General features: G+C 47.6%; 1 protein-coding gene across 1 annotated transcript in view; it reads right to left on the reverse strand.

The window, feature by feature from the left end:
- The window catches only part of LOC115092958 (E3 ubiquitin-protein ligase HERC2-like), a 2,733,734-nt gene that overhangs the window by 679,100 nt on the left and 2,031,205 nt on the right, over positions 1-23,429 (reverse strand). The window contains 1 exon segment of the mRNA XM_029604466.1: positions 13,571-13,769. Coding sequence (XP_029460326.1) covers positions 13,571-13,769 — 199 coding nt within the window.

Here is a 23,429-nt window from a genome sequence, read left to right on the forward strand (position 1 = left end):
TAAGCAACATTTGCTTTCTCACAGGACAAGCAGGATGGTAGTCCTCACATATGGGTGGAGTACCGAGCTGAGGATGTCCGAACATGCACCAAATGTACCCAACGGCGTGCAACAGGCACAACAACTGGGGTGGAATTTGATAGAGGGCATCCTGAATCCCACCGGGCAGGCGGAAGGGTGTTGGTAATTCACGTTGAAAATAGGTAATGCAGGACAGATTGGCCGAAGATGGAATCTTGTCTTCCGGCTTTGTCCAAGCAATAGTGGGCTGCGAAAGTGTGGAGAGAGCTCCAGGTGACAGCCCTGCAAATGTCAGGAAGTGGCACCGATTGTAGGTGTGCTACTGAAGTCGCCATGGCCCTCACAGAGTGTGCTTTAACACGGTCTTGGAAAGGAATGCCTGGTTGCTGATAGCAAAAAGATATGCAGTCCACGAGGAGAGAGTCTGCTTACCCACAGGTTGCCCTAATTTGTTGGGATGGAAAGAGACGAATAACTGAGTGCTCTTCCTGTGGGCAACTGTACGGTCTAGGTAGAACACTAGAGCCCGTTTACAGTCGAGGGTATGCAGAGCCTGTTCCCCTGGGTTGGAGTGGGGCCTGGGAAAGAAGATAGGTAGTATGATGGATTGATTAATGTGAAACTCCGAAACTATGTTAGGCAAAAACTTAGGGTGAGTGCGGAGTACCGCTCGGTCCTGCAGGAGTTTAGTGTAAGGCGGATAGGTAACTAGGGCCTGTAACTCACTAACCCTGCGAGCTGAAGTGATAGCCAAAAGGAAAATCACTTTCCATGTGAGATATTTTAGGTCACAGGAGTGAAGGGGTTCGAATGGTGGTTTCATGAGCCGCCCAAGAACCAGATTAAGGTCCCAAGAAGGGGCCGGAGGACGTAAAGGTGGCTTGATGTGGAGCAAGCCTTTAAGAAAACATGTTAAGAGGGGTTGTGCCGATATAGGGACATCCCCGACACCTTTATGGAAGGCGGCTACCGCACTGACATGCATTCTGATGGAAGAGGTCTTTAGACCTGATTCCGATAAATGCCAGAGATAGTCCAAAATCCTTGGGATTGGACAGGAAAAGGGATCAAGGGACTGTGAGGTGCACCATGATGTGTACCTTTTCCATTTATAGGAATAAGATTTTCTTGTGGAAGGCTTTCGTGAAGCGATCAGGACACGAGAAATTGAGTGATCAGAAGCGGGTGCGTTCCCAAGGGAATGTGCCTGCGGATGGAGAGATCCTGGAGTATGGGAAACCACACTTGGCGTGGCTAGTGAGGTGCTATCAGGATCATGGTTCTCTTGTCCTGACGGAGCTTCATGAGAGTCTTTCAGAGAAGAGGAAGTGGAGGGAATGCATAAAGCAGACCGGCTGCCCACGAGAGGGGAATGCATCTCTGGGCTGAGAGCGCTCGCTCCGAATGAGGGAGCAGTAATTGTCCACTTTGTGGTTCTGAGGGGACGCAAAGAGGTCTATTTGGGGATGACCCCATTGCTGGAAGACAGAGGTCACTACTGAAAGATTGAGAGACCACTCGTGTGGCTGGAAGACACGACTCAGTTTGTCTGCCAAGACATTGTGCAATCCCGGCAGATAGGTGGCCCTGAGGTACATCGAGTGGGAGAGCGCTTCCGCCCAAATCTGCGCAGCTTCCTGACACAGAAGGAAGGAGCCTGTGCCTCCCTGCTTGATGATGTACCACATGGCCACCTGGTTGTCCATCTGAATCAGGATGAGTGATTTGATAGGCAATCCTGAAAAGCTCTGAGAGCATATCGCATTGCTCGAAGCTCCAGGAAATTTATCTGGTGTTTGGCTTCCTCTGGAGACCAAAATCCTTGTGACTGCAGATCGTTCACATGAGCTCCCCACCCAAGGTTGGAAGCGTCGGTGGTGAGAATGAGTTGAGGATCTGGTAGGAGAAAAGGCAGTCCCTGGAGGAGATTGTTCTGATCTTTCCACCAGGCGAGAGACAGACGGAGCGAGTCGGTGATGTGGACAATGGATGACAGAGGCTGCGTCGCTTGAATCCATTATGACCTCAGAGTCCAATGCATGAGTCTCATGGCCAGGCGGGCCATTGGTGTGAGATGGACTGAGGACACCATGTGTCCGAGAAGGACAAGGAATTGCCGAGCTGTTGCTGTATACTGAGACTGCAACTGATGAGCGAGGGACACGAGGGTTTGTACTCGTTGTTGAGGTAGAAAGGCTTTTGCATGTAAGGTGTCCAAGTCTGCCCCAATGAACGACAAGGTTTGAGATGGGACTAAATAGGATTTCTGGTAATTGATGAGAAATCCTAGAGAAATTAGAGTGTGTAGGGTCAAACCCAGGGACAATCAAGCGGCTTGCTGGGTTGGGACCCTGATTAACCAGTCGTCTAGATAGGGGTAGACGTGAACAACTTCTTTCCTGAGAAAAGCTGCGACAACCACAAGACATTTGGTAAAGACTTGTGGTGCCGAAGCTAGGCCGAATGGAAGCACCCTTGGGCCTACTAAAAACCTGAGGTACTTGCGATGAGCTGGAGCTATCGCAATGTGGGTGTACGTGTCCTGGAGGTCTTTGTAGAAGAGGTAGAAGCGAGCCCAAGGTTACCATCTTGAACTTTTCCCGCTGGAGGTACTTGTTGAGGGCACCTAGGTCCAGAATTGGACGAAGCCCACCGGATTTTTTGGGGATCAAAAAGTACCGGGAATAGAACCCTAGGCCTTTCTGCGAAAGAGGAACGGGTTCTATTGCCCTTAACTGGAGAAGAAGGGAAACCTCCTGCTCCAGAAGGACAGAGTGGTCGGTTACTCTCCACACTTGTAGAGGTGGTGATTCCGGTGGAAAAGCAAAAAAGTTCAGGTGGTAACCCTGAGCAATAATTGCTAGCACCCATTGGTTGGTTGTGATTGGTTGCCACATGCCATGAAAGTGGCACAATCGACCTCCCACTGGTATGCCTGGCAGAGGAATCAGGCTGCTGCTCTCCAAGGGAAAGTCAAAAACCTGAAGCAGGCCCCGGCTGGGGAGCTGCTTGTGGCTTTTGATTCTGGGGCTGGCGAGGCTGAGATTTTTGATAAGGCCTCATATCTTGGGACCTTGTTGATGGAGGATAGTACTTCCTTGAGCAGAAGAATGACTTCTTAAGAGTCCTTCTTGAAGGGCTGTCTAGAAGGGAAGTCAGAAGGTATCGATGAGAGCTGTTTGAGGGTCTCATGATGGTCCTTTAATTCAGCCACTATTTGCTGAATCTGTTCACCAAACAGATTATCTCCTATACAGGGCAGGTCAGAGAGCCTGTCTTGTACTTCTGGGCGAAGGTCAGAAGACTTGAGCCAGGCCCAGCGTCTTGCCGAAATGGCAGTTGCAGACACTCTAGTGGAGGTGTCGAAGATATTGTAAGCTGTTCTTATCTCATGCTTTCCTGCCTCAAACCCCTTGTTGACAAGGATTTGAAGATGTTCTTGGAATTGGTCAGGCAGGGTTTCAGAGAAGTCCTGTATTTGCTTGAAAATGACCCTGTTATATTGGGTCATATACAGCTGGTAAGAAGCAATCCTGGAGATGAGCATGGCCCCTTGGAACACTCGTCGACCAATATTGTCTAGGAACTTGTGTTCCTTGACAGGAGGGGTAGAGGAGTGAAGCTTCGTCCTTTTTGCTTTCTTTTGAGCTGATTCTACCACAACTGAGTGGTGGTCAAGCTGAGAGTTTTGAAGCCAGGGGCTGACTGTACTAGATAGGTAGTGTCAGCCTTTCTGTGTACTGGGGCAATGGATCCAGGATTTTCCCAGTTCTTTTTGAGGAGGTCAAGAAGAACTTGATGAATGGGAATAGAAGTAATCACTTTAGGGGCATCCAGGAACTGGAGAAGCTCCATCATCTGGTGCCTATCATCTTGCTCTGTCTGAAGCTGAAAAGGGACCATTTCCGACATTTCCTTCACAAAATTAATGAAAGAAAGGTCCTCTGGAGGAGAACACTTTCTACTTTCAGTAGGATAGGGAGGTGAAGGTAAGTCATCAGTGTCTGAGGAAGTATCATCACCCCAGGTGTCATAAGGATCAGCAGGCTGACCTGTAGGATGAGAAAGGGGTTGGATACCCGAAGGGCCCGGCTGAGGCTCCGAGAAAATCGAAGGAATCACCGGGGGCACCGTGGACGCCTTGGGGGGCATTGGTGCCGGCATCAAAGGCATCGATGGCGCCGATGTGTGTATTGCCCCCGATGAATGAATCGGTGGCGAGGGATGACATGGCATCAATGGCTGAGGCAGTACCCCTGAAGGAGGAATGCGGAACGGTGTTTCTCCTCCCGATGAAGCTGTCAGCGGGGAGTGCACCGGAGCCATCGGAGACCCGGGAATCACTGGTGGAAGGGCAGTCATGAGCGCCTCCATCTGGGATAGCAGCGGTGCCAGCGCTGCTGGAATCGGGTCGGTGACCGGTTCCACTCTCAGTGCCGGTGTCAGTGCCGGAGGAACCTGGAGTCGTTGCATCGCCTTGTCGATGGCCTCCTGGACCAGCCGGTCCAGTTCTTCCTGGAGACCTGGGGCAATCAGCCCCGGCTCCGTGACGGAAGAGGGAGGCTGAGGCACAATCGGAGGGACCACCTTTACAGGCGGAATCGCGACTCCCAAACCCCGATCGGGTGAGGGTGGCCTCGATGTCCCGGTCGCAGGAGTGGTCGGTGCCGTTCCTGGATGGGGCTTCTTCGATGGTGGCTCGGACGGTGGCTCGGTCAATGATTTCGCTCCCTCGACAATCCGAGACTTACGATGCCGATGGCGATGTTTCTCCCTACGATCCCCTCGATCTTGAGGGGGAGAAACGGGAGTCGATGGCCATGAAGACATCGATGGCGGGCGGTCACCGGACGGTTGTCGATGCTGGTGCCGGTTCCGATGACGTCGATGCGATGGACGGCGTCGGGGTGTGAGCACGGAAAAGGAGTCCCATCTTCTCCATTCTGGCTTTGCGACCTTTTGGTGTCATGAGGGCACATTTGGTGCAAGTCAGGACATCATGCTCACGGCCTAAATATATTACACAGACTCCATCAGGGTCTGTGATAGACATGGTGCAAGTGCAGTCCGGGCACCGACGAAACCCCCGACGTCATGACCATAGAAAAATCGAGCTGCGGTATGGTCGATGGCCAGCAGGCCGCGAGGGCCAAACTCGACGGTAATCGACGAAAAACGGTGAAAAACTTACCGGAGTACCACGGCCTGAGAAAAGTTAGAGGAGGGACCCCTGTGGGGCAATCTAATTTTAATTAACTCCGTGAGGAAAATTCCTGTCAGGAATCTCTTCAGAGCTCCTAAACCGCGAGGCTACTGCTGTGCGGAAAAAAGAAGACTGAAGGGGGACCCCAGCTGGCTGCAGGGTTAGTGCCATGCTGGGTATGCCCAGTAGTGGCCAGTCAAAGTTCTGGAAACTTTGACAGAAGTTTTCCGTGATTGGGCTCTATCCTGATGATGTCACCCATATGTGAGGACTACCATCCTCCTTGTCCTGTGAGAATATATGTTCAAACTGTATGTGCCCAGGTAGTATTTGCTCATATAGTATGTGTCCAGTTGTGTGCCCATGAAGATTCACATAGGTATGCATACATGTGCATGTGCGCGCATAAAGTCACGCAGAAAATCCCCCACGCTCAAGAACATGGACAAATATTGGCCAAGGTCTTACGCGCCCAAGTATTTGCTCACCCGTCAGCACAGGAGAAAAAGCACCGCCACAGCTGAAGAATCCGAGCCACAGCTGAAGAATCCGAGCCACAGCTGAAGAATCCGAGCCTTTCAAGTGGGGCCTAGCCAAGGGCTGTTCAATCTGCCGAGCCTGCGCTGCCTCAGCTCTACACTAAGATCCGCAGAGAAGTGAGAAGGAAGTGGGGGGGGGGGGGGGCAGGAAATTGACTACCTAATGCCAAGGGAAGGAGACTCGGTAAGGAAGGAAGGAAACTAAGAAGTTCCTACTTCTCTTTTTTTTCTTTCTTGCATACCTGAGCTCAGCCTTCCCTGGCTGACAGCACAAATGGGTTTCAGACTACAGGGGGAAAGGGCACATGCTGTCAGCATCGAGCCCTCCCCTTCTGGCTCCAACCTTTTTTTTTCTTTTAAGTCCACGCCTGAGGTAGGCTCCCATTCTGAAAAAGATGAACTGAGGAAAGGAACCACTGGTGTCACCTCAGGAGCTCAAGCGATGTCTGAAAATCTTCTATCTTCTCCTTTTTCTCAATATTGTTTAGCATAAGCAAACCCCAGAAGGGAGATGGATGTCCACCATCTGCTGGAGACAGGGAATACTGGTGGGGTGATGTTGGTGAAGGGCTATATTTCTGTGACATTAGCTTTTACTCCGTCTCCATCTGCTGGTAGATGTGCACAATTCAGTTGTGGGGTCTAGGCCAGCCTGAGTGCAGAGGAAGCTTGAACTGTCTTCTGTGAAATCCAGGGGGAATCTCCAGCTCTCCAACTACCCTGCTTTGAGATCCTGGGGAAATCTCTTGTCCTGTTGTCTTGAGATCCTTTAGGAATCTTTAGCTTCTTTCCTCCTCATTAGTTCCTGACCCACTCTTCCTCTATCACCTTCCCACTGAAGCACTAAGGATGCTCCATAAGACTATACACCCTGAAAAGTCTAACCCCAAAAAGATGGGATTACAGCAAAAGGAGGAATCAAAAATATCAAAACCCCTCCTATTGCCCCTAGATAGAAAAATCACATAGGGATAATGTAAGTAACTGGCATAGCCCTGTCATATATCTTTTTCATATTAGAAAATCTGAGCTCTTCGCTTATCACTTCTGAATTAAGTAAAATAGGGAATACTTGTAATCCCTAACTTTGAAACGTAGTAAGAATCCACTGCAGCATTAACCAGCAGCCTTATGGATAGGGAAGACATGTAATCCTTGGAATGCGAACAAGAGTTTGGTTAAATATACAATTTATATGGAGATCTGCTTGCTTGAATACTGACAGTGCTGAGAAATTCAAGTCTTCTGAAACAGGAGGAGACCTTGCTGTACTGTAAACTCCATATACTGTCCTCCAAAAAGCTGTAGCGTAATAATTTTTATTATTTGCATATGTTATCCTGTACAACTACTCTGCCTTACTCAGTTGAAGTATGGAAGAAAACCCAACACTAGCAAATGTAATTTCTCATCTGCAAGGGCATTCGTAATCAATTCTGTATGAAGAGAAAACCTCCAATGTCTGCTTCAAACAGGTAAACAGCACTATAGAGAAATGGAGAACAATGAGAAACATCTTCATTCTTTCTAGTCATTTTTTCCAAGCAGTACATACAAGAGTGTGCATTGAACCTTGTAACAGTGATTGGAATATTTTCATGACTTTAGAAGTTGTTACCACAAAATGGGATGAATGACTGAGTAGCACCATGCTCTTATGCTGCAATTCTTAATGTAAAAGAGGAGAATTTTCTTACAAAAATTATATAATAGTGCCTCAAATGGAAGCAAAATGCAATTAATCCAAAACTCACCATGAAAAAGAATCCTGAGGAAATAGACTGAGAAACATGTTGTAGGTTTACCTTTATCTCAGCTCCTGCATATGAATAAATATGTTCATACACACATGAACACACATTCACTCATGCATATTGTCCATAGGAAAATTAGTTCTTACCTGTTAATTTTTGTTCCTGTAGTACCACGGATCAGTCCAGACAGTGGTTGGTTGAGCCTCCTTTCCAGCAGGTGGAGACAGACTAAAACTTGAAGGATGCCCTATATCAGGACAGAGCCTATCCTCTACCCCTTCAGTATAACGTATGTCAAAGCATAAAACAACAAACCCAAGAATAGGATCAAGCAAGTAACTGTACAGCTTAACGGAGCAAATATAGAATAATGTAGAAAACATGGTATACCTATACCCTCTTGCATCAACTTGGTATAAGAAAACGACCAAGGCTTCCGGTGTAATTGCTCAGTAATCTTGCACAAAGAAATATATGGAAATCTGCAGACCTGCAAGAAAACAAGCTTCGAGAGGACAGAAGACAGACAGGGAAGGGCGTCTGGACTGATCCGTGGTACTACAGAAACGAAAATTAACAGTTAAGAACTAATTTTCCTTTCCTGTACGTACCCGGATCAGTCCAGACAGTGGGATGTACCAAAGCTTCCCTAAACTGGGTGGGACCGAGACAGTCCCACTCGAAGCACTTGCCGCCCAAAGGAACCGAACACCGGAGCGTGTACATCCAGATGGTAGTGTCGAGCAAAAGTGTGCAGAGACGTCCAAGTGGCGGCCCTGCAAATCTCCTGCGGGGAGACAGATTGACTCTCCGCCCACGAAGTAGCCTGAGAACGCAGAGAATGGGCCTTCAGACCCTCAGGAAGCGGACGACCTTGACATAGATACACTGAGGAAATGGCTTCCTTCAACCACCGCGCAATCGTGGTCTTAGAAACCTGTTTACCGCGGTTGGGACCACTCCAAAGGACGAAGAGATGGTCCGATACCCGGAAGTCATTGGTGACCTGGAGATAGCGAAGCAAGACTCGTTTTACATCTAGCCAACGAAGGTCGCCACCCGCCGTACCCGCAATCTCCTCCGAAGAGAACGCTGGGAGTTCGACCGACTGGTTGACAGGAAAAGCGGAGACAACCTTAGGCAAGAAGGAAGGAACTGTCCTGAGAGAAACCCCGGAATCCGAGAAACGCAAGAAGGGCTCCCGACAGGACAGCGCCTGAAGCTCAGAAATACAGTGAGCAGAGGAAATAGAGACCAGAAAGACAGTCTTTAGAGTAAGATCCTTCAGCGTAGCGTGGCGAAGAGGCTCGAAGGGAGCCACACAGAGAGCACGAAGGACTAGGTTGAGACTCCACGACTGACACGTGGCCCGAGAGGGGGGGCGGAGGTGTCTAACGCCCCTCAGGAAACGACCCAAGAGAGAGCCGAGTGCAGAGACTTGAACGCGTAGAGAACTGAAGGAGAGGCCCTTAGAGAGACCCTTCTGAAGAAAAGAAAGAATCAAAGGAATCGAGGCGGAGCGCGCAGGGACACCCGCCTCCGTACATGCGGACTCAAAAACTTTCCAGATGCGCACATAGGCCAGAGAAGTCGACTGCTTCCGGGCTCGCAGCAGGGTGGAGATGACCTCCTCCCTATAACCTTTGCGCCTCAGGCGACGCCGTTCAAAAAGCCAGGCCGCAAGACAGAAGCGATCGGCCTGGTCGAAATATACAGGCCCCTGCAGGAGAAGACGAGGGAGATGACCGAGGCGCAGGGGCCCGTCCACCGCTAGATTGATGAGATCCGTGAACCACAGCCTTCGCGGGCACTCGGGAGCGACGAGAATCACCGGTCCCCGGTGGAGCTCGATTCTCCTGAGAACGTTCCCCACCAGTGGCCACGGGGGAAACACGTACAGAAGGACGTCCGCTGGCCAAGGTAGAGCCAGAGCATCCACGCCCTCTGCGCCATGCTCCCTCCAGCGGTTGAAGAACCGATTGGTCTTGGCATTGCGCAGAGTTGCCATGAGGTCGAGGTGAGGAGGACCCCACCTGTCCACTATCAGAGCCATGGCCGTGTCCGAGAGCTCCCACTCTCCCGGATCGAGCGACTGCCGGCTGAGGAAGTCGGCTTGAACATTGCCTTTTACGGCGATGTGAGAAGCCGCAAGGCACTGTAGGTGACGCTCCGCCCAAGCGACAAGACGGCTGGCTTCTAAGGCTACGAGGGGACTGCGAGTGCCTCCTTGGCGATTGATGTAGGCCACTGTGGTGGAGTTGTCGGACAGGACTCGTACTGCCTTGTCGCGGATCAGGGGAAGGAACTCCTGAAGCGCCAGGCGGACCGCCAAAGTTTCCAGTTGATTGATGTGCCAGCACGACTGAGTCTGCGACCATGTTCCCTGGGTGGACTGAGAAAGGCAGACCGCACCCCAGCCCAACAGGCTGGCGTCCGTGGTCACTATCGTCCACTGTGGAGCTTGAAGAGGCATCCCTTGCAGAAGATGAGGAAGAGACAGCCACCACTGTAATTCGTCGGCAGTAGAATCCAAGAACGGAAGGACTATGTGGAACTGCTCCGACACTGGCTACCAACGGGACAGCAAAGCTTTCTGTAACGGACGCATATGAGCAAAAGCCCAGGGGACAAAGTCGATGGTAGAAGCCATGGATCCCAGGACTTGGAGATAATCCCAGGCTGATGGGGAGGGAAGGGCAATCAGAGTCTGGACCTGATCGATCAGCTTGAGGGCTCGCGCCCGAGGTAAGAAAACCTTGCCTACTTGGGTGATGAAGTGGGCTCCCAGAAATTCCAACTCCTGGGAGGGCTGAAGCTTGCTCTTGGAAAAGTTCACTATCCACCCAAGAGAGGCAAGGAGCTCCAAGAAGCGATCCACCGCCCGCCGGCAAGAGGTCTCCGACTTGGCCCTGATGAGCCAATCGTCCAGATAGGGATGGACGAGAATCCCCTCCCGGCGCAAGGCCGCCGCTACTACTACCATGACCTTCGTGAAGGTGCGAGGAGCGGTCGCGAGGCCGAAGGGGAGAGCTCAAAACTGGAAGTCCTGGTTGAGAATGTGGAATTGGAGATACTTCTGATAGTCGTGGTAAATGGGAATATGAAAATAAGCTTCTGCGAGATCGAGGGAAGCAAGGAACTCTCCGGGGCGGACCGCCGCAATGACCGCCCGCAGGGTTTCCATGCGGAAGTGAGGGATCTTGAGAGCCCGATTGACCCTCTTGAGGTCCAATATTGGGCGGAAGGACTCGTCATTTTTGGGCACGGTGAAGTAAATAGAATATTGGCTGGTGCCAATTTCCCTTTCCGGGACTGGGACCGGGACCACCGCTCCCAGATCCAGAAGCTTGGAGAGAGTCTGGACCACCGCGTCCCTCTTGGCCCGGCCGCAAGGAGAGACCAGAAAGAGATCTGGAAGTTCCCTGACGAGGTCGAAAGCGTACCCGTCTCTGATAATGTCGAGGACCCACTGATCCGACGTGATCTTGACCCATTCCTCGAAGAACAGGGAGAGGCGTCCACCGAGGAAAGCAACCGAGGAATGGGTCGGCTGAACTTCATTGTGTGGCAGGTTTAGCAGCAGCACGCACGGGCTGGCCCTCGCGAAAGGGCCATCTGCCACGAAAGGACTGCGACCAGGACTGCGCTCGAGAAGACCTCCTCACAGAACCTCCCTGCCCCCGAGAAGCGAAGCGACGCTGGCCCCTGAAGCGAGAGCGAGAGGCCGCGAAGGATCGGGAAGACTTAGGGCGGTCCTCTGGGAGCTTATGGACCTTGTTGTCAGCCAAGGAGTCCATAAGCTTCTCAAGATCCTCGCCAAAGAGCATCTTACCTTTGAAGGGCAGCGTGCCCAGCCGAGTCTTCGAGGACTGATCAGCCGACCAGTGGCGTAGCCAAAGGAGTCTCCGGGCCGCCACTGCCGAAACCATCACCTTCGCCTGGACACGGACCAGATCGTAGAGGGCGCCCGATACGTAAGCGGTGACTGCTTCCAGACGTTCGGCTTGTTCTGCCTCACCTGGCAGAAGCTCCCAGGTGCAGAGTAACTGTTGGACCCACTGGAGGCCCGCTCGCATCATGAGACTGCTACAGCAAGACGCCCAGACCCCAAGGGCCAGAAAGTCGAAGATGCGCTTCAGGTGAGCCTCCAGCTTACGATCTTGTGAATCCTTCAAGGCCGTGGAACCTTCCACCGGAATCGTGGTGTGCTTGGCCACTGCAGAAACATAAGAATCCACCGATGGATATCGCAACAGCTCCAAGCCCTCCTCCGGGAGGGGATAGAGCTTATTGATCGCACGCCCAACCCGAAGCGCACCCTCAGGAGCCTCCCATTCCCGCAGGATAAGGAGCTTAAGCTTGGGGTGGAAGGGAAAGGCCGAGGCCGGAGCCCGGAGCCCTCCCAGAACTGGGTTCATATCCTTAAGGAGTGAGGCCATGAGATTATCCACGGAGGGACTCTCCAGACCCAGCTCCAGCTAAACAAAAGGGAGGAGGGGCTCTAATTCCTCCTTACGAAAAAGACTGAGGGCTCTAGGGTCATCCCCCTCTGGGGGGGGGGGCATCCGCCGAATCTGAGGAAGCAGCAGGGTCAGAGGACACGGGAGACACCGGGGGGAGGGGGGGGAACCCCCGGGACCACCCGCACCCGAACTGGTCCCTGGGGCTCCGCGGCCGGTCCAGTGGTCAACGGCGCTGAGCGAGGGATTTTTGGTGGGGGGGGGGGAAGGGGGGGCTTTCGTCCAGCTCATGCAGGCTAGCTAGATAAGATTTATTTATTTATTTATTTATTTGCTTTTTTATACCGACATTTGTGCATGAGGACGACGAAATCCGCTGAAAAAGGGACCCTGGATTTGGCGGGGGGGGGGGGGGGAGAGGGAAGGTCAGGACCCCCCTCCTAGGCCCCCGCGGGGGCCAAATCGGGGGTTAAATCAAAAAAATTTGGCCCCCCAGCCCCAGGGAGCACTGAAATCGGCCCCGATGAAAAATCCAAGATGGCGGCCGTTCCCGGGCTCTGCCGACCCGGGAAAGGCCTAGCCATGCCGGGAGGAGTGGAGCGCCCGGGCTAAATTTGCTTGTCCTGCCGAGGAGGGACCTTCCCCACCCGGCAGGCAAGCAGTGCAGAGGCCCTGCCGCGAAAAACGCGAAGAGGGCAGCCCACAAGAAAGGCAGGCTGCCAGCCGGGACATAGCTAAGTCGCGGCTGAAGAAAAAAAAGCTGAAAAAAAAGCTTGATTGACAGCCTGCACAGCAGGAGAGAGCAGGCGGGAAACCTACTGCCTTCTGCTTCTCTGGCTGCCGGTTCTAGCCCTACTCTGACCAGAATAAAATAAAAAATCTGGTCAACTGCTGCAAATAAGTTAGAGGTAGGTGAGTACCTGCAACTTATTGAAAGTTTGAAACTTTTAAACTCTTTTTTTTTTTTTTTTTTTTTACTGAGCGCAGCAGCGTGAGGGGGAACGAGGCCCAGAGAGCGTCGGTCCCCACACCTGGAAGCGTCCACAGACTCAGGACTATGCAGGGAACCCCCTCCTGCAAAAGGGGCAAAGCCCCCCTGAGCCGGGCAAGAGCTGGGAGACGGACGTCTCCCACACAAAAACAGTAAAAGCACTAAAAGAAGGCAAAATTTCCTTCATAGATTTTTTTCTTTTGTTTCTAAAACAAGCGGGAATCAAAGAACTACTTGCTTGAGCCAAAAAAGAAAGAAGAAGAGGCTGACGCCTACAGCAGAGATCCGAAGGGGAGATGCTGCACCTGCTGGAGACAGACAAATACTGAAGGGGTAGAGGATAGGCTCTGTCCTGATATACTGCATCCTTCAAGTTTTAGTCTGTCTCCACCTGCTGGAAAGAAGGCTCAACCAACCACTGTCTGGACTGATCCGGGTACGTACAGGAATACACTTTTGTATGTTTACACTTTTCACCATTTTTCCTGGTAGCTTTAGGGTTGTTTTCTCAGCTGAAGCTAGTATACTAAAATGCTGTTGTCATACCAAGTGCATGAAATAAGAAGAAGAATCTGCTAAAATGCATATAAGTAAATCTTTACCTTTCCATCAGCTGTTACTGCAAACAGAGTTTGTTCACCTCCAATTAACTGCACTGGTCTGAGAGTGGCAAGGGCTTCACATGGAGTTGGAACTTTGACCTTTGCCCCTTCAATACCTCCCAGCTGCCCTCTGTGGTTATGACCCCAACCATAGATGGTTCCACTGCCTCCAGCAGAGAGAGTCCAGTCATCAGGTCGCCTTCAGAAAATAAATGGAAAGTTTTACAAGGCACAAATTGACAAGGGAGAAACTAGAATGCTACATACAATTTTTTTTATAAAGCACTAGATTATAGCCTGCCATAAATGACAGAATTTTAGAGTTTGAAAATTTCACAGTACAATACGCATACACTCTATTTCCTTTTACATGGGAAAGGTGTCCTCCATGGCAAGTTTATAAAGACTTTATTTGCATTGTGTGTTTATGTGTGTGTATCTCTGTGTATGTGTATCTGCACAAATCCCAGTCCTTTCTTTGCCCTTCCTCTCCTCTCCCACTTAATCCACCTTTCTCTCAGTTCTCCCTCCAACAAGCTTCAATCATCCACCCTAACAACTCCCTTGGGCCCAGTCACCAACCTTCAGCCTTAATTTGCCCCCATCCTACTTCAGTGAATTCCCCCATACAGCAGATCATTCTTTAGGAAAATGGTAGTGGATACATGGAATGGCTTGTCAGGGGAGATGGTGGAAACAGAAACAGTAACAGAATTCAAAAAAGCATGGGACAAGTACAGAGGATTTTGGCTATGAAGAAGTAACAGGAAAGCCAAAGATCAACTGGAGTCTATAGTACTGTGGTAAAAATAGAGTTCAGCAGATTAGATTTAATTTCTATGTTTTGTTTTACATGTGAGGGCTTTTGTACAGATTTTTCTTGAATTATTTTGTACTGTGTTCAGATGTAATCACCCAGAAAGAACTAAGACGGTGCACTGAATTACACCATGATCTTTATTTATCTCACTGTTATCCAGCAGAAGAGTTTAAAATGTGTTACAACAGAGAATGAGGTAGAGGCATAGAGTACATCAATAACAGAATATCAAACTAATATGAAAAAGATGGGAGTAATAGATACTGTATAATAGAGAGGGAGTAGATATAATAGAATGTGTAAAATACAATGAGGTTGTTAAAAGAGGTTTATGTTGTTGCAGAGTTGATCAGCGGTTCAAGGTTCTGGCTGTGAGCCAAAGGCCACTACAAACAGCCAGGTTTTCACCAGCGGTATGTCTAGAGGTAAGGAGTTCCAGAGGGTGGGGAATGATGCTAAGAAGATTGGTAAGCTATATTTCCTTGGGGAACGGTACCACTAGGTAGGCTTGAGTAGTGAGCGCGGTGGGCGGGAAGGCTTATATAGGATGAGTTAGTTGCTGAGGTAGGATGATGCCAAGTCCTTGAGTACCTTGAAAGCCAGGACCAGGATTCTGACTATGGTGTAGTAGAAAGTTGGGAGCTAGTATAGTGTTCTTAGCAGTTTAGCATGGTTCATGTTGCTGAGTTTTGTATGAGCTGCAAGCAATGATTTAGCTTTTTTGGCAGCCTAATGTAAAGGAACTTTAGTAGCTCAGGTAGGAGAGCACACAGGAATGGACTATTGTGCAAAGGTAGGGCCATCAAAGAGGGAGCTATCTTCTAAGCACAAAACATTAGCGGGATCTGTGGGTCATTATACCTCATGGTGGCTAAAAAGATTGATAAGCCAACGGCAAAAGCCATACAAATTCTGGAGACTACACCTTCACAAGGATAAAAATCTCATGGAGTCAGTCCAGAGGGTGGCTACCAAAATGGTCAATGATCTTCGTTATAAAGTACATGAGGGATAGACAAAAATCTAAATATGTATACTCTAGAGGAAAGGCTGGATAAGGGACACATTTAAATATCTCCAAGGTATCAATGCACGGGAAGTGGGCCTCTTTCAAAAGAAAGGAGGTGGCTCTGGAATGAGGGGACATGTGATGAGGATGCAAGGGGGTAGTCTCAGGAGTAATCTAAGGAAATATTTCTTTACATAGAAGGTGGTGGATGCATGGTACAGCCTTTTCAGTGGATACAAGGACAGTATTTGAATTCAAGAAAACATGGGATAAGCACATGAGTTTTCTGAGGGAGCGGTAGGGAAATTAGAGCTGAGCAGTTAGTGTGGATGGAAAGACAAGATAGACTGAAGTGCTCCATCTAAGCTTCACATGTGTGTGCCCATGTACAACATTTCCAGCTGACCTGCACAACTTTTGCCCTCAGTGCAGGAAGGCCCATCTTGCCACAGAATAAAGATGGGAAGACCATGGTGGAGTCCATACCACCCTGGCCAGAAGAGGACAGGAAGGCCAGTGAGGCTACAATGAAGCTCATCCCAGCACGGCCTGAAGACAACAGGAAGGCCAGCAGGGCCATAGGGGATACCATCACACCATGGCCTGAAGAGAGGAAGAGGACCTGAGAGTGGGTGAGTGTGAGAGAGAGACAGCCTATGTGCATGTGTGTGTCAGACAGCCTATATGCGTGTGTTTGTGAGAGCCTGTGTGCATGTGTGTGTGAGAGAGCCTATATGTGACACAATAGTTCTCTCACACACATACACTCTTGTGTGTGTGTGCATGTGTTCCTGTGTTTTGGTGAGAGAGGTAATGGTAGTGGGGTCACTTGGCAATAGTACTCATAATATAATCAAATTTGAATGAATGAATGAATGAATGAATGGAAGGAGGACAATAAGTAAATCCACGGCTTTAGCACTAAACTTTCAAAAGGGAAACTATGAGAAAATGAGAAAAATAGTTAAAAAAAAACAAAACCCTGAAAGGTGCAGCCTCAAAGTTTAATAATGTGCAACAGGCATGGCCATTATTTAAAAAAAAAAACAACAAAAAAACATCTTTGAAGCGCAGTCCATATGTATTCCACACATTAAGAAAGGAGGAGGAAGGTCAAAAGATTGCCAGGATGGATAAAAACTGAGCTGAAAGAAGCAATTTTAGCCAAAAGATCTTCATTCAAAAATTAGAAGAAGGATCCATCAGAAGAAAATGGGAAAAAGCATAAGCAATGTCAAGTTAAATGTAAGTCATTGATAAGACGGGCTATGAGAGAATTTGAAAATAAGTTGGCCATACAAGCAAAAACTCATAATAGAAACTTTTTAAAAGATATCTGAAGCAAAAAGCCTGCGAGGGAGTTGGTTGAACTGTTAGTTGGTCAAGAGGTTAAAAGGCCATAACAGAAAGACTAAACAAATTCTTTGCTTTAGTGTTTATTGAAGAGGATGTTGGGGAGATACCCGTTTCAGAGATGGGTTTCAAGGGCGACAATTCAGATGAACTGAATCAAATCACAGGGAACCTGGAAGATGTTGTAGACCAGATTGACAAACTGAAGAGTAGTAAATCTCCTTGACCAGATGATATACACCCCAGGGTTCTGAAAGAATTAAAAAATGAAATTTCAAACCTATTTCAATTAATTTCTATCCTATTAAAATTATCCATTGTACCTGAAGTCTGGAAGGTCGCCATCATAACCCAGATATTTAAAAAGGGCTCCAGGGTTGATCTGGGAAAATACAGATCGGTGAGCCTGATTTTGGTGCCATGAAAAATCATGCAAACTGTTCTAAAGAATAATATCACAAAATATTTAATTAGACATGGTTTGATGGGACACAGCGAGCATGGATTTACCTCACAAATCTACATTTTTTTGAAGGGGTGAATAAACGTGGACAAAGGTGAAATGGTAGATGTGGTGCATTTGGATTTTCAGAAGGCATTCAACAAAGTCCCTCATAAGAGGATTCTAAGAAAACTAAAAAGTCATGGGATAGGGAGTGATGTCCTTTTGTGGATTGCAAACTTGTTAAAAGACAGGAAACAAAGAGTAGGATTAAATGGTCAGTTTTCACAGTGAAAAAAGTTAAACAGTGGAGTGCCTCAGGGATCTGTACTTGGATCGGTACTTTCTATTTTTTTATTTTTTTATAATTAATTCTTTTTTGAGTTTAATTTATATTTACAAGAAACATAAAATAAACAAAATATAAGATAAAGACCAATATATCAACTGGTACAATCATAAAGAAAAACATAACTCGTTACCTAAATATAGTCTCCGATATTGGAGCTGCCTAACAATACAGATCTCACTTAGTACCCGGCATCTAAATTTACCCAATAGATTTATCCATCAAAAAATTTTCCAAATGTAATGGATCTACAAAAATAAATGTATTTCTCTAATAGTTAATAATACATTTACATGGAAATCTTAAGTAAAACAGGGCACCGAGCAAAAGAACATGAGGTTTTAATTGAAGAAATTGCTGACCGTTGCTTTCTAATATATTTATAAATAATCTGGAAAGGGGTATGATAAGTGAGGTGATCAGCTTTGTGGATGACACAAAATTATGCAAAGCAATTACATTTCAAGCGGATTCTGATAAAACTGCAGGAGGACTTTGTGAGACTGGGAGATTCAGCTTCCAAATGGCAGATGAAATTTAATGTGGACAAGTGAAAGATGATGCATATAGGGAAAAATAACCTTGCTGTAGTTATACAATGTTAGGTTCTATCTTAGGAATTACCACCCAGAAAAGAGATCTAGGTGTCATAGTGGATATATATTGAAATTATCAGCTCAGTGTGCTGTGGCGGTCAAAAAAGCAAACAGAATGTTAGAAATTATTAGAAAGGGAATGGCAAATAAAATGGTGGATGTCATAATGCCTCTGTCTCGCTCCATGGTGATATACTGAGAATACTTGAATACTGAGAAAGTACTACTTACCTGATAATTTCCTTTTCTTTAGGATAGTCAGATGAATCCAGAACAAGTGGGTTATGAGACTCTAACAGCAGATGGAGACGGAGCAAACTGACTTCACAGATTATACATCCCTGCAGTGACATCAGCCTGCCAGTATTCTCTCTTGAAAAGCAACTGTGGACAGACTAGCAAAAGATTAAAAACAGATAACCATTCAATACTCAGACAACAGGCAACACTCAGCTCAGACAAGAATGTTGGAACATTAGTCTAGGGACTGGACTAAGATTTACCAGTAATCCCTGTAACAAGTAGTCATATAGGTGGACCACAATTCAAGCATTTGGCAGGCAAGGGAGGGAAGCTGGATTCATCTGACTGTCCTAAAAAAATTAAATTTCAGGTAAGCAGTAATTTCTCATTTCTTAGTGTCCAGTCAGATGAATCCAAAACAAATGGGATGTACCCAAGCAAGTCCCGAATAGAGCGGGAGGCTGCCTGCAGTCCAGTCAAAACCTCACATGCAAAGGCTACACCCTTCCTAGCTTGCACATCCAGATGATAATACTGGTGTTGTACTTTGGACATTGAAGCATGGGCCCTTGGTCGCTGTAAGAGATGACACCTCCCACAGGGCAGAGCCCTGTGGGGACTTGCAGTGATAGCTTAGCTCTAGGCAGAGATGGACACAGAGATATATCTTTATTGTACTGCAACGTAGATGGTAACCCGAGGATCGGGTGAGGATTCTAGTTAGGAGAGGAGAGCCAGATGATAATGTTCCGTCTGTATGTTGCAGAGTGGAATGGCAGTTCCACAGTCTCACCAGGCCTGCGGTGTAGGATAGGTCAAGAGTCTATGGAGAGAGAGATGAGACAAAGCAAAGACAGAACTGGAGCGGCAGTACTCACTCTGATGCTGGTAGTTGTAGTAGGAGAGAGCCCCGAGGAGCAGAGATCTCAGACGAGCAAGGCCCCCGAGGAGTGGGTAACTTAGGCATCCTGGAAATAGGTAGGCAACCCCGAAGGGTAAATAGGAGCAAGGCAAGGCCCCCGAGGAGCGATTACCTTAGGCATCCTTGTTGGTAGCAGATACCCCGGAGGGTAAAGAGGAGCGAGACAAGGCCCCAAGGAGAGAGTGCCTTAGGCGTCCTAGTTGGTAGCAGATAACCACAGAGGGTAAAGAGGAGCGAGGCATGGCCCCCGTGGAGCGGGGACCTAACTCGTTCTGGAGCGAAAGTACACAGTGTGGAAGCGTCTGGTAACGTGGAGAGATCAGCATGGAGGATTCCTTGCTAACTCGTAGCTGGAATTGTGAAATGGGTTAAAATATACTAAGCCCGTGACGTCATGCAATGGGGACGCCCCTGAGGTTCCCGCCATGATGCACGTAAAGGACGGGGCTGCGCGCACGTGCCCTAGGTGATTCCGGGAGAAAGATGGCGAACGCAATCGCCCATGCCGGTCTGGGGATGCCAGAGGGGTCGGCGTAGAGAAGCGGATGCAGCCATCTTCCCAAGATGAACGGAGCCAGGCAGAAAAAAGGTGAGCAAGAGAGGGCGCAGCCATCTGTGATCGACGGGAGCAACACCTGGAAAAGGTGTGTAAGGAGGACCACATCGAAGCTTGACAAATGCTGACAGGAGACAACAATTTCACCTCTGCCCATGCTACTGCCTGAGCCCTAGTGGAATGAGCCCTAACCTGACTAGGCAAAGGCTTCCCAGCATCTACGTATGCAGCCGTGACTGCCTCCTTAGTCCAGCGACCTATTGTAGCCCACGAGAACAGATCTCCTTGTATAGTACCGCTGTGAAGAACAAACAGGCAATCCGACTTCCGCAAAAACTCAGTAACCTCCAGATACCTAACAAACTCAGTAACCTCCCTTGACATCCAAGGATTGCAACATTTCTCTCTCTGTCGAAGGACAGCAGTGAGATAGGCTGATTCAAGTAAAACTCAATGACCATGTTTGGTAAAAAGGAACGAACAGTATGCAGCTGTATATGCCCCAGGAGTCACCCAGAGGAATGGCTCCCTGCTAGACAAGACCTGCAATTCTGAAACCCTACGTGCAGAACAAATTGCCATAAGAAACACCATTTTCAAGGTCAGAAACCGCAAGTACAGAGTATGCAGTGGTCTAAACATAGGGCCCGCCAAGAAATCCAATACCAAATTAAGACTCCATAGGAGCACCGGAAACCGCAAGGGACGACAAATATGTTTCACTCCTTTCAGGAAATGAGTCACTTCAGGATGAGCCGACAAGAATCCACCATTCACCTGACCCCTGAAACAGTTGAAAGCCACTACTTGTACCTTTAAGCCATCCTGCTGAAATTCCAAAATGAGTGGGATCTTGACCAAAGGAGGAAGCGTACATCGATCCTCACACCATACCTCAAACAGTCGCCAAGCCTGCACATAGGCCAAGGAAGTGAAGAACTTTCTAGCTCTTAGCAAGGTAGAAATCACCGTCGCAGAGTATCTACGTTTCAGCAAGCAAGCCCTTTCAAAGGCCATACCATATGACAAAATCAACGTAAAGGTTCGTGAAGAACAGGTCCCTGCTACAATAGGTTCCTGTATGCCGGAAGTTGAAGAGGTGAGTCCACCATGAGCCTCCGCAGATCCACATACTTGGGCCAGTCTGCAGCGACCAAGAGCACCAATCCCTCTGTGGCGCTCTATCCTCCAAACCAATCTGCCTAACATGGGCCAAGGAAGAAAGGCATACAGAAACTTGTCTTCTGGTCATTCCTGCACTAAGTCATTGATCCCCAAAGCCTTCAGACCTCTCATGCAGCTGAAGAGTTGCAGAAATTTTGAATTGTGCGAAGTCGACAGCAGGCCTAGGAACAGGAGACCTAGCGATCCAGAATCAGCTGAAACACCTCATCTGACAACTCCCATTCTCCTGGGTTCAGACTCTCCCTGGTGAGAAAGTCTGCTCTTACATTGTCTTTTCCTACTATGTGTGAGGCTGAGATCATCTGGAGATGCACTTCTGCCCATTCCATTAGTTGATCTATTTCCTGCAACACTTGTTGGCTCTTCACACCTCCCTGCTGATTGACTTATGCCACAGTTGTTGCATTGTCTGACATTATCTGGACCGATCAACCCTGCAGTCTGTCATAGAACTGCAAACATGCCAACCGGACTGTCCCAGCTTCCAGCTGATTGATGTTCCAGAGAGACTCTTCTGCATTCCAGCACCCTTGCGGGTATCAGCTCCTGACACTGAGTTCCCCAACCTAGGAGGCTCGCATCTGTTGTCAGTACTAGCCAATCCGGTGGTGTTAGGAAAACTCCCTTCCTTAGATGGTCCACCTGCAGCCACCACTGAAGCTGGGAGTAGAACTCTATCTGTAGGTGGAGCTGAATCGAATAGTCCTGAAACTGCAGGTTCCACCAAGACAGCAGGGAGGACACATATGCGCCTTCACCCATGGTACCACTTCCAGGATTGCTGCCATTAAGCCATGTACTTGCAGGTTGGACCATATGATTGGGTGCAGAGTGTTTTTTTTTTAATTCTTTATTTATCAATTTTCAAATAGTATACAACATACAAGAATTTCTTGCATTCAGAATTAATACAGAATATTGTAATAAAATAAAAGAAAAAAGTAGATATACAAATATTCAAATGCTATTACTTATAATATTCTGTATATCGAAAGGAAAAATAAGAAAAGCACTGTTACCTAGTGAGCGCTAACAAACTTGCAATAAGACTAAACATCCAAATAAGAAAAGTAAGGTTCCCCCCCCCCCCCCTTTTACTTTCCTACTGCCTGCTCTTCAATCCCCAACAAAGGTGTAAGATGTTCAGGATTAGTGAACTGATAATTTTGCCCTTTAAATTTCACAGCACATTTGCAAGGACATTTTAGAAAAAATTGTCCCCCACTATCAATTACATTTTTCCTGAGGCTAGAAATCTCTTTCTCCTAATTTGTGTGGACCTAACCAGATCTGGTTATATCCAAATCTTTTGTCCGTAAAAAATTTTTCTTCTATTCCTGAAAAAATACTTTAGGACATTCACTCTATCTGAGACATATGCAAAAGTTATTAACATTATACTGCGATTTTCAACATGTATTTCTTCTTGTGATTTCATTAAGAAGTCTGATATATTCATAGATTATTCAATATTTGTCTTATGCTCATTCAAATCTCTATCTTCAGCTTCCTCATGATTTAGTTCTTTTTCTCTATCTTTTGCTATCACCTTTGTATTCAAAAAGAAAGCTTTCGTTATTGTGGGCAAACATTGTTCTGGTAATTTCAATACTTTCATAACATAAGACCTAAACAATTCTGTAGGACTTATTTTTTCAATTTTAGGAAAATTTATAACCCTTAAATTCAAAGCACGTGTATAATTTTCTAAACTCTCAATCTTTCTTTGAATTTCTCCATCTGCTTTAATTTGTAGATTTTGTATTTTTTCAACCTGCTCCACTCATTTTTCTATACTAAGAATCTGTTTTTGTTGGATTTCTAACACATCAGAATTACTTTTCACTACTACATTTGTTTCATGAACCACATCGGCAAGTTTCATGATAGATGAATCAAGTTTAGCAATATAGTTCCATAGAGTTTCCACAGTAATAGTTCCAGGCTTTATGATTATATTCTGAACATTCTTATCTTCCAAACTTTTCCCTGCTAGATGTTGTGGACTCTTCTAATCTCTTTTCATTCTTTGGTGTGCTGCCTTGTTTAGGTGTAAACACTTGGGCACCAAAGCCTCCCAGTTCAGAAGAAATAGTTGATGATTGTAATCCTTCTTGAATCTCTCGATCTTGTTGGGGAATGCTTGGTAATTCTTGGGGTCCTTCCCCATTTTTACCAGGCGGAGATGGTATCGCAGGCGCCCCCGGACTATGTGTGATGTCATCGGCCATATGAGGAAGTTTCCGCTCAAAATCTTCCCCTATCGTGGCCCCCTCCATGGGGGTATTTTGGGGTGAGTTTAACCACTCTGACACAGTCCTCTGAATTGAATCTACATTTATACCCGGAGAAGGCTTGATCTTTGCCTTTCTCTTGGTATGAGG

This window comes from Rhinatrema bivittatum, chromosome 5, assembly GCF_901001135.1.
Source record: "Rhinatrema bivittatum chromosome 5, aRhiBiv1.1, whole genome shotgun sequence".
In the NCBI taxonomy this organism is placed as follows: Eukaryota; Metazoa; Chordata; class Amphibia; order Gymnophiona; family Rhinatrematidae; genus Rhinatrema; species Rhinatrema bivittatum.